The following is a 12,220-nucleotide window of genomic DNA, read 5'->3' as shown; positions in this document are numbered from 1 at the left end:
TTATGTAACTGTGTAGAAAGGAATACTGAGCAAAAACAACACAAGATGAGTTCAAATATACTGAAGAAGTTAAGCATGATCCACATGTGTTCATACAGTATAATGTTGGACAATCAGAAAAACCATTTAGGTATCTGCATTACATGGACAAGGTATCTGACCTAGCTGACACAAATAACAACTCTTGTTTTAAGTTACCACAAGAAATTTCAGGTTGTTAGATTATATGAGAAAAAAAACAAAACACACCTGGGTTATACTTTGGTGTGCATTACATTTAGAATCATTACTCATGTGTAGACATCTAATATGTTTGATGCTAGCTGCATGCACATTTTGCTTCTGTATAAAGCACAATCTGGTTGAGCCAGGAAGCATTAAAGACAGTTCAGATGCTTTGTCTCCTTTCTTTTTGAATTCTCAAGTCCGTGAAAGCCAGCTCCAAATGTCAAACTTCCCCCTCTTTTGCTTTCCCGCTTTAATCAGCGCTGACTGTCAATTACACAGCTTGAGTGTGAAAGCCCATCATTGTTAGGATGAGTTACATGGGATTACAGTCTCTGTGCACACCTCTAACACACATCTACATTTGAAAGTGTTTGTTATGATTTATAATGCTATATCATAAATCTATTTTTTCTTCTTATTGTTATAAACTTAGATGTTCACAGAAGATTAATTATACTACTTGTCATTTAGCCTGTTACAATAACGGGCGCTAGAACAGTAGTGCATAAAAATTAGTAGGAACAGTCTATATTAAATGGCAAGGGACTTTGACCTCATTCTTTTTGTTGGTCATATTTTTTTTTTCTTTCAGCTTTTCTTTTGTTGATGTTTACTTGCTAAGCTGACTGTTCTTCGTGGGCTGCCACCGTGTATTGTGTGTCTTTAATTTTCTGTGACAGTAATACTGTCTTGTACGTCCGTAATATACCTTTAATTTTCTCTGGCGGTAATACAGGCGTGCGCGTCGGTAATATGCCTTTAATCTCCTCTGACAATAATACTGGCTTGTATGTGGCTGTAATATGCATCACTGTGTTGTGTACCTTTAATTTCCTCTCGCAGTAATACTGGTATGTATTTACGTAAAACGCCTGTAACTTTCTCTGACAGTAATATAGCGCATCGCATCATGCCTCGCGCATGCGCACTTCACCAGAAGACACACACACACACGGACACCTGGAAGCACACAGGGATTTTATTAAAGAGGATATAGGTTGCAAACAAAATCATCTTTTTTAAATTAATATTTACAATGTTACAACTAAACTTAATTTTATTTTAGTGGCAATGCAAGAGAAGTTAGTGTCATGAAATAGAGACAGTGTTGGGATCACCAAATGAGGATAGAGAATGTCTTACAGTGTCTGGTTGCAGGGCAAGTTGAGTGTGACAAACCACCAGAAAAATGGGTCATAACAAGTCCTTTACATTTCTCTCTAATGGATTGGTATGGTAATTTACATATCCCCAAAACTGAACCTCTATTTTCCCCAAACCACCCGAAGACAGGAAACAACTAGAAGGAGAGGTGTGTACCACTTTGAAAATCATTGTTGGTCTCCAGTTCACTACAGATTCAAGGGCACTTGTGACTTGTAAGCTGCCTAGGTCACAAGAGTGGTCTAATATCCTAACCACAGGGTCATGGGGGTCTGCTGGAGCCAATCCCAGCCAACACATGGCGCAAGGCAGGAAACAAACCCCGGGCAGGGCGCCAGCCCACCGCAGGGCACACACACCAAGCACACACTAGGGACAATTTAGAATCGCCAATGCACCTAACTTGCATGTCTTTGGACTTGTGGGAGAAAACCGGAGTACCCGGAGGAAACACACACAGACACGGGGAGATCATGCAAACTCCACGCAGGGCGGACCTGGGAAGCGAATCACTGCGCCACCGTGCCGCCAATAAAAATTCATAGCACTGAAAATTATGTTACTCATTCTTTAAACTACACAGTAACACTCATCATATTGTGTGCTTCCTCACTCTCCTCAGTCTTACTTGGCATTTTCTAACTGTTAGATGAACTTCTTCATGTAACATTTAAGTCTTCATCACCCACAAATAAAAGCCCAACTATAGTGAGCTGTAATTATACTATCAATGGTGGTAATGTAGATACCTTTGAAATGAAACTTTTCTAAATAAATATTTCTTCATTGTAAAAATTGACAGAAATAACATCTTAAACATTCACTGACAGATCAATGTATTACATAGTACTATACAAATGTAAAACTAGCCTGTGGAGTATGCTTAATATATGATCATTATATATGGGTTTCCATGATAGAACTATTAAACTCAAGGTATGTCCTGTTTGGTTGACTGTGTTCTTTACATCACAATAATGGAATTTACAGTGGAACAGTGGTGAGCACTCCTGCCTTGAAACTTCAGAGGTCTGAGCCTTCAATCCCTGACTTGTTTAAATGAAGTTTGTGTATTTCTTCTGTGACTGTATGGCCCTATTAGGAGGCATGAACTGTACTGGACTAGTGTCTCATGCATGGTTCATTTGTGCATTGCGCATATTTCTACCATGTTAGATTGCCTGTAACTCATCATTAGGTTGATCGAAGCACAGGTTTGCTCCAGAGACAGAGAGTCTCATACAGTGTGATGTCTTCCGGATGCACACGTGGGGGACCTCCATGGAAGGGTATATAAGCTCTTGGCCAGAACGTGGATGGATCCAGTTGTCATTTAAATGTTGGAACAAATGACATACATAAGGGTAGTCTGTCAGTTCTGCAATCCAAATTCAAAGAATTAGGTGCCAGTCTGAGGAGCAGAACTGACAAGGTAGACTTCTCTGAAGTTCTGTCAGTGCTACTCGCCAGTCCAAGTAAGACTGAAGAGATTGGAAGGCTTAATGGTTGGCTCAAATCTTGGTGCAGGGTAGAATGGTATAGGTTTATGGGACATAGGTACTCCTTTTGGAACAGATGGGACCTTTTCTGCCACGACGGGTTACATCTGAACTGGAGGGGCACCAATGTATTGAGGAGGCATATGTGTAGGCTAGTTGAGGATTGTTTAAACTAGGGAATGGGGGGCAGGGAGTTTAGGACAGTCCAGGTTTAGAACTGTACATGGAGGAACAAACAACGGTGTAGAATTAAAAATGTGTAGTAATTTAAATTCTAACCCAACATTTAAATATAGAAGGAGTAACACATTAAAAATACCTTGCCTTAATGCTATAAGTATCGAAAATAAGGAAAATGAGCTGAAGCTGTATATAGCAGAGCATAATTATGATATTATAGCAATAACGAAAACCTGGCTAAATAACAAAGATGGGGACGACTATAAGATAGAGGGATACACATTTTTTTACTAAGGATTGACAGAATAGAAAAGTAGGTGGAGTTGCTGTTTATGTCAAATACAATTTAAATGCAAGTCCCCTTCAGTTGTATGATGAGCCCCATCTTAGTGTGGACATGTGGTTTCGCCTGGAAGGCATTAGGGAAAGAGGCCTTATCTTAGGAGTGTGTTATAGACCACCCAATGCAGACAGTAATTTTAACACACAGCTTTTTAGTAATATAAAAAAGGCAGATTTACAGGGGGATATTATAGTCATGGGGGACTTTAAATATCCAAATATCAACTGGGATATGGAGGAGCATAAGAGCAGGAGTTTTTAGTAGTAATCAGTGACTGTTTTTTAACACAGTATGTTAAAGCACCAACATTGGGTGAAGCTTGTTTGGATTTAGTAGTTTGTAATAATCAAGACAGAATTGAAGGTGCAGAGGCAATTGAACCACTGGGGTCAAGAGACCATAATATAATACCAGTTCTCAGTGTTTTATAAGAGTGTGGATGCAAAGGCTAAAATTGTTAAGTTTAACTTTGGTAGGGTAAATTTTGAGCAGATGCATCAAAGTCTAAGGAGGATAGACTGTGATAAGCTTTTAATAGTGGAGACAGTTGAGGAGCAGTGGAATAAGGTTTAAAAATGTTTTACATGTAATGCAGGACAGGTACAGTCATATGAAAAAAGGGAACACCTCTCAGCCTGCATAATAATTTACTCTACTTTCAACAAAAAAGATAACAGTGGTATGTCTTTCATTTCCTAGGAACATCTGAGTACTGGGGTGTTTTCCAAACAAAGATTTTTAGTGAAGCAGAATTTAGTTGTATGAAATTAAATCAAATGTGAAACACTGGCTGTGCAAATATTTGGGTCCCCTTGTAATTTTGCTGATTTGAATGCATGTAACTGCTCAATGCTGATTACTTGCAACACCAAATTGGTTGGATTAGCTCATTAAGCCTTGAACTTCATAGGTAGGTGTGTCCAATCATGAGAAAAGATATTTAAGGTGGTCAATTGCAAGTTGTGCTTCCCTTTGACTCTCCTCTGAAGAGTGACAGCATGGGATCCTCAAAGTAACTCTCAAAAGATCTGAAAACAAAGACTGTTCAGTCTCCTGGTTTAGGGGAAGGCTACAAAAAGCTATCTGAGAGGTTTAAACTGTCAGTTTCAACTGTAAGGAATGGAATCAGGAAATGGAAGGCCATAGGCACAGTGGCTGTTAAACCCAGCAGGTCTGGCAGGCCAAGAAAAATATAGGAGCGGCATATGAGCAGGATTGTGAGAATGGTTACAGAAAACCCACAGATCACCTCCAAAGACCTGCAAGAACATCTTGTTGCAGGTGGTGTATCTGTAGATCGTTCTACAATTCAGCGCAATTTGCACAAAGAACATCTGTATGGCAGAGCAATGAGAAAGAACCCCTGTCTACACTCATGCCACAAACAGTCACTTATTGTATGCAAATGCTCATTTAGACAAGCCAGATTCATTTTGGAACAAAGTGCTTTGGACTGATGAGACAAAAATTGAGTTATTTGGTCATAATAAAAAGCAACTTTGCACGATGGAAGAAGAATGATAACATAACCTCCTTACCTTTTGTTCTGTAGAGGCTGAGGTTCTCTATACGGTACTGCCACTACAGGTTTCTGTGGCCAAGCAACAGGTTGTTGGATCATGCCTGGCGTCATCCACCTCTGGGGTTGAGATGCATTTTGTGAAGACCATTGCCAGGCTGAGTTACTCCGATAAGGTGCTCTGTATGCAGCAGGAAGGGTATCAGACTCTGGCTTCTGGTCAACTGTCCTCATCTCATACTCTTCTGTGCAGCCTCTACAAACAAACAATGATTTGCTTCTGTTATTTCTTTTAAGCAGTAGCATACACTTTTTGAGCTCCAATTCCATATTCCATAATGTAATTTGCAGTATATTCAAGTTCAAAATACAAAATAAAAACTGATTATGCATATCAGTCTAAAACTGTAAATTGTAATAAGGTTCTTGTGACTCATTATAGTTGATTTGTTGTCTATCACAAAGCTGCAATTGCTCAGTGCTTCTACTTACACGCAGAATTAGCTTTAAAATGCAGAAGAGAGGTGGTGAATGGAGATTCAAATACAGAGTCACTTCTATGGTTTTGCTAGGTATTGTTGACAAAAAGGTATTAGTTATCACGCACATAACATTCTGGCTATATCAAACATATTAAAATAATACTTACAATGCCAATGTTTCATGTTAAAAGGAACAGAAAACTTCAATGTTGTTTTTTTAATTTATGTAGCTTGCTCCACATAGTTTTGAGTGATTTGCAGGTAATCTCATGTTTTTATGCAGAACAAAGGTAAAAGAGTTTGGATATAGTACAAGCCATACATGACCAATGCTATACAAAGGCAATCAATGTGAAAAATGTCCAAGGAAAAAATAAAAATAAAATTTAAACTTACTCATGTTGCATAATCTACATGCCAGTAATTCAGTTGTACACTTAAATATATGCATTTTTTGCTAAAATGTTGTTAAATAAATACTTTTGGAAAGATCAGTGCATTTCATAAAGAGGAAGCTAAAGTCACATGGGACTGAGTTTCTAAATTGAAGACCTATCACTCCTCCATTCACTGGTTATGAGTCATCAAAAACTCAGTCCCATGTGACTTGTGTTTCCTACTTATGATTTGCCTTTGTTTTATCTGGAGGTATTTGTTTAATGATTGAACAATAAATAGAAAAAGATCTTTCTTTGTCCCCATTTTAGCAAAATTGGCAAACGTTTTTGTATGTTATGAGATTACAATTGTATAACTGACATGTGGATTATGTGACATGAGCAAAGGGAACCCCTCCCACCATGGACATTTTCCACATCATTTGCCATTATACAACCATGGTCCCCACTGGCTTGTATTATTTTCGTTACGCATGAAAACATGAGATAAAAAGTTTTTCTCAGCCATCACTACAAACTAAATTTGGTAAGCAACACAGAAAAAATGTCATTTTGGGTGAAGTACTGTATTCCTTTAATCCAAAAAAAAAAAAAGTTTTAAATATAAAGAAGGCAGTTTAAAATCCTTGACTGGTGTACATCATAAACGGACTAGTGACAATATTGTCCATTACACACAAGAGAACTTATTGAGAAGTCTGTACAGATTGGGTTGCATACTAAAAAAGACAATCTGGTTTCTTCAAGGTAATTATTATAATTATTTAGCATACATCTTTATTGAAAACAGTGTCAATTTTGACAATACATTTTGATTTAGTTTTAGTCTTAGTTTAATCACATTTTAGTCACTTGCATATTGTTATTTTTTATGTTATGTATATTTTTTTTATGTTAAGTTTTAGTCGAGAAAAAGTAAATTAATATTGGTCGAGAAAAAGTAAATTGGTTTTAGTCAACTAAAAGTAAAAGTAAATTTGTCAATTATATGCACCAGTTACAAAATGGATGGATGTGTGGATAAACGTCTAGATATGCTCATTACAATCAAGGAAAGAATGTGAAGCTTCCGTTCCTTATCGGGACTGTGCAGGGCACTGTATTAAAAGTGATTAACTACACCAAAAATGCCATTTAATCTGTTGTAAGAAATGTGCTACAAGCTAAAACACTTACAAACTCAATACTGAGGTTTGGCACAGTTTCTTAAGTAACTCATAAAGGGATAAAACTGGCAACAACAAAATCCTGTGTGTCTTGTGTTTTTATTTATAAGCAAGTTTTCCCCAATCGAATGCTGAAATTCTCAAACACACAGCATTGCCAGACATGACTTCTGCTGTTTTTCTTTTCAACATGTTGATGCGATGCTGTATCATCACCACCACTTTTCATATGTAGTTTTTACTCACATTTTTCTCACATATTATTGTGCCACCCGAAGTTATTTGTATATTTGCGGTCATGCAAGTGTGAAGTATCAACCTCACTATCGATGTGACATCCCAATTAGCAGTACACCTAAAATAAACCAACACACTTGATGCGTTAGTGTTGGAGGGTGAATGAAAGCCTGAGGTAAGAGTATTGGCATTTGTGTTTTTTTTTTCCTGTGAGCTCCTTTCTACATAGCTTACACTGGGCTTTATTTTTGTCAGCATTGTAATTAAGGTTGGTCCAGATTTCTGACCGCTTTTTTTAGCCCAAGAATCATTTTGGCCAATGTAGTGGAGCAGGGATTCTGGCTGACATGATGATTTCCTGATGGCGCCCAAACTAGTGTTAGCCAATTACAAGCGTGCATACAATTTATTAAAATTGAACCACTGCATTCAAGCTAGTTATTTGTTGGCGGACCACGTCAAAAGTAAAAGAGATGTGTAAAGAGCTTCACATAGATCATTGTTTAGTTGCGGTTTGTAACATTTTCATTTTGTGTAGTTTTCGTTAATGATTTTAAAAGCATTCAACTTAATTTTCTAAATTAATGGCACATTTTTATTTAGTTTTTGTTCCATTTTCGTCTGAGAAAAAATGCTGTTGAAGATCTTAGTTTTTATCAACAAAATTAACACTGACTGAAAGTGACTTACAAAAGAAATGGTAAGTATAATTTTTCATTTAAACAATAAATTTCGTATTATGCTGTCTCAAGCTGGCATAAAAAAGGGCCTTTCCTTAATAGATAAGAATTTTAATTTACTTTGCAAAATCATAATTATTAAAGACCAAAGTCAATATTTTTATGTTGCAGTGTGTTATAATTAGAACCAGGAGCACTGATGTAGAGTTTTTGTAGACTGATACCAATTACAAGTATCATCCTAATAGTTAAATAAAATACAGTATTCACTTCTGACAATCACAAAACATACGATTATTGACCCCGACCACTGCACTGGTAAAAAAAAAAAATACTACCATTGCAACCTGTGTGCAGATTATGTCATCAACATTTATTTTCAAGTCTCACAACAGTATTTGGATTTTCTTGTTTATAAATCAGCATATTATCTTCAACTACTAGATTAAAGGATGCCTTAATGTGTGTCATTCTGTAGGCAGAGAATTTTTGAGTAAATTTAGCAATAGAAATTAAAAAAACATTTCTTGAGTTTCTTAAATGTCCAATGGCTTTGCAGTAATCACAGTTGAAAGTAAGTAAAAAGCAGTAGACAACAGGGCTGTAGTTCCCAATGCCAGGTAAAGGAAACAAACTATCACTGTACATGCATGAATGTAATGTGCTACTTATCTAAGTGAATCAACCACAGGGGACTCAAAGGACTACTTTGATAGTTTGCAAAAGTTTAGTTACTTTCTAACTTAAGTTATTCTGAAATAAAAAGAAGGAGAGATAATAAAATAAATGTGCTACTCTCAGTTTAGTCCAAGAAGCAAACTGTCAGGTCCAGGTGTGGCTAAAAGTGTCTCGCTTTACTGCCTGTTTGAAACGAAAACGCACAGGGGCAAAGTGAAAGTGGGTATGCATCTAGTGAAAACAAATGTCTCTGAAGCTTTCCAAACAGTAAAACACAGCAGCTTTGAGTCCTTGTTCATGTATATCTGACTCTTCTGCTCTCAATGTCCTAACTATGGTATTGTTTACATCACATAAATAACCATAGAAATAAACAATAAAACTGTGCAGTTGGTGGCTGTGGGCTCTTTGAGTACTTTTCAGTGGTGGAACTAGCAGTAGGGTGGGGAACATACAATTCAAGCCCCACTGTCTGTCAGTGGTTCTCAACCGTTAGTACAAGATGAATTACTAAGTGAAACACAAGGGAACACAAAAAAAAGAAAAAGTCATGAACTTCAGATGAGAACAAAGGCAAAGAGGGAATCAGAACCCACTGCACAAGAGAATGAGAGCAACACTTTCATTCAGTTACACCCCAGGAAGCACACTACACAGCCTCAATAACGGAATGGAAGCTTCACATTTACCCTTGGACTGTTATGAACATGGCTACAATTGTCCATTCACTAATCCATTTTCTGACAGGCATATCCAGTTCAGTATTGCAGGGAGTGGAGGGCTATCCCGGATGCACTGCAACTTCAGCAGAGGCACCAACCTCACAGACATCTGACCATACATCATTACAAAATAAAACATTTAATAAGTATTTTTCAAAGTTCAATAATCTTTTGAGATACAAAGCAAATGTCTCCAGTCATAGGACATACAATGTGTCATGGAAAGAAGCACATAATCTCAGAGATATGCAATTAGCAAGGATACTGAAACAACATACTTAATGCTTAAAAAGGAATCAACAAACAATAAGTTTTATTTGTTCTTGGATTTTTGGAACCAAAGCAAGGATATATATATATATATATATATATATATAAACCCCATGCCGAAATGCTCCCAAGCCAATAGCTTTGTTGTTATCCTATTGGGATATCCATCTCTCTACCACGCAGGAAATTCAAGTTCCAAACTATTAATTTTTTGGTAAGTATGAAAAGTTCATGCTTTCTAATTTATATTCCATAACAAATCACACTACTGTTTCTTACATTAAAAAAATACATACAAAAAAAAATAAGGTGCCCTTAAAAAAATTGAAAGAAACACATGCACATAATCTATCCATTAATATCTGTAATATAATACCCCAAATACAATACTTTTTATGGATAAAAAAAATATAAAATTTAGTTTTACACAAAAGAGTACAGTACTTAGCAATTTAAGACTAAAAAAACAGTGGTACTTCAAAGTATTTAAATTCCAGGGGTTGGTATGCCAAGAAAAACGGTTGAAAGCCTCTCATATGTATATGTGTGTGTATGTGTATTACAGAATGCAGTTTTAAGGTTTTAAAAAGCCACCAACTGACTGCATTAAGCACAACAACACAAGGTTAATCAAAAATGCCATCCTGCAAGAAAATGGGTAAGTACATGTCAGGAGTGTAGTATCATATGATTATATGCTAAACCCTTAGAATTGTCTGCATTTTGAGCCGGGCATGCATAAGGGTAGAATTAAGGGGGCCCACTAACAAGTTTTATCACTTGTTTCCATCCCTGGGTTCAAAAGCGTTGCTACACCATAGGAACCTTCATAACTCTTCCAGGAAATTGACAAGTTGCCCAGTAATGGGTAAATGAGTAAGTCACAAAGACTTTCCCAGGTAACATTCCTACTTAACATTAGTTCATTTACAGTGCACTCCATAATGTTTGGGGCAAAGACAAATATTCCTTGATTTACCCCTCTGTTCCAGTTTAAAATTATAAATGAAACAATTCAGAGATCGTGATTAAAATGCACACTGCAGACTTTGATTTAAGGTGGTTTACATATTAATTGTGGCTACACCATGTAGAAATTACTTTTTCTTCATGGTCCCCCATATCAGGCCACCATAATGTTTGGGACAATTGGTGTCACAGGTATTTGTGATTCCTCAGGTGGGTTTCATTGCTTCATAAGATACTTTGGCTTGCTTCTACCTTTTTGGAGTCTGTAGTTGCCATTGTTCAACATGACGACAAAAGCTGTGCCAATGAAAGTCAAAGAAGCCATTATGAGGCTAAAAACCAAGATTAAAACCATCCGAGACTTCGGTAAAACCTTAGGATGACCTAAATCAACACTCTAGTGGACTCAGGAATCACAAAGGGGCTGGTAGGCCAAAGGAGACCTCCACTGCTAATGACAGAAGAATCCTCACAATGGTCAAGAAAAATCCTCAAACGCCTGTCTGACAGATCAGACACAGTCTTCAGGAGGCAGTTGTGGATGTGTCATAGATGATTATCTGTAGAAGTCTTCATAAACAGAAACACAGAGGCCACACTGCAAGATGCAAACCACTAGCCAAAAAAATAGGATGGCCAGAGTACAGTTTGGGGAAAAAGAACTTAAAAGAGCTTGCAGAAAAGGAACTGCCCAAGATCCAAAGCATACCAAGTCATCTGTTAATCTGTGCCATAGGTAGTGCCACACTTCTCCATTGTTGATGGAACTGCTGACAGCAGTGGCACAATGAATTCTATGGTGGACTGAAACATATAATCTGTACAAGTTCCAGTAAATGCCTCCAAACTCATTGGAAGGTGCTTCATCTTACAACAAGATGATGATCCAAACATATTACAAAGGCAAAACAACTGAAAATTTGGCCAAGCCAGTCATCCGATTTAAATCCAGTTGAGTAGACCTTCCATATTCTGAAGAGAAATATCTGAATTGTTTGATTTGTAATTTTAAACTGTGAAGCCGAAGGGTGAATCAAGGAAAAATGTGTCTTTGTCCGAAGCATTAAGTAGGGCACAGTATATTACTACATAGTTCCTTCTACTGGATGCATTAAACAGCAGCATTTTATTACAGCTGTGACAGATTAAGGGTCCCTGTGATCCCTTGAACCCTCAGACCACACGTCAGACACCAGGTAAAAGTCCAAATATTATATTTATTTAGACAAAACGTGCACAAAGCACCCTCTTCTCCACAATCTTCAAATAAACACAATAAATCAATAATCAAATAAACAATCAATACAATCCTCCTCACTCCCAGTTGCGTTGCCACCCTTCCACCCAGCTCAGCTCACTCGTCTGGGGTTTCCCAGAGTCCTTTATAGTCCCTGACCCGGAAGTGGTTCCATCACAACAATCCATAAGTCCTCATCACACCCGGGTCAGATTAAAAGTCCTTTTCTTCAACCTGGAAGCACGTTGTTCCTTCCGGTCATGTGATCATGACGCACTTCCGGGTTATAGGGCACGTAGCATTCTGTAAGTCTTCCTACAGCAGCTCCTGGTGGTCCCCATGGTATCCAGCAAGGCTGTTTATAAAAACTACAATGTCCATATGGCCCTGCTGGAATTTGGGGCACTTCCATGTTGGGTGAGCTCCATCTAGCGGCTTGGAGGTCTGG

At 37.5% G+C, this 12,220-nt stretch overlaps 1 protein-coding gene across 3 annotated transcripts in view; it reads right to left on the bottom strand.

The window, feature by feature from the left end:
• sipa1l3 (signal-induced proliferation-associated 1 like 3) overlaps positions 1-12,220 on the bottom strand; it is a 292,225-nt gene that overhangs the window by 62,042 nt on the left and 217,963 nt on the right. For all 3 annotated transcript variants that reach the window (XM_051933960.1, XM_051933955.1, XM_028796163.2), the window contains exon 11: positions 4,953-5,189. In XM_051933960.1, coding sequence (XP_051789920.1) covers positions 4,953-5,189 — 237 coding nt within the window. The remainder of the gene's footprint in view (positions 1-4,952; positions 5,190-12,220) is intronic.

Source organism: Erpetoichthys calabaricus, chromosome 1 (genome assembly GCF_900747795.2).
Source record: "Erpetoichthys calabaricus chromosome 1, fErpCal1.3, whole genome shotgun sequence".
In the NCBI taxonomy this organism is placed as follows: domain Eukaryota; kingdom Metazoa; phylum Chordata; class Cladistia; order Polypteriformes; family Polypteridae; genus Erpetoichthys; species Erpetoichthys calabaricus.
This window is presented reverse-complemented; position numbering and strand designations above follow the sequence as displayed.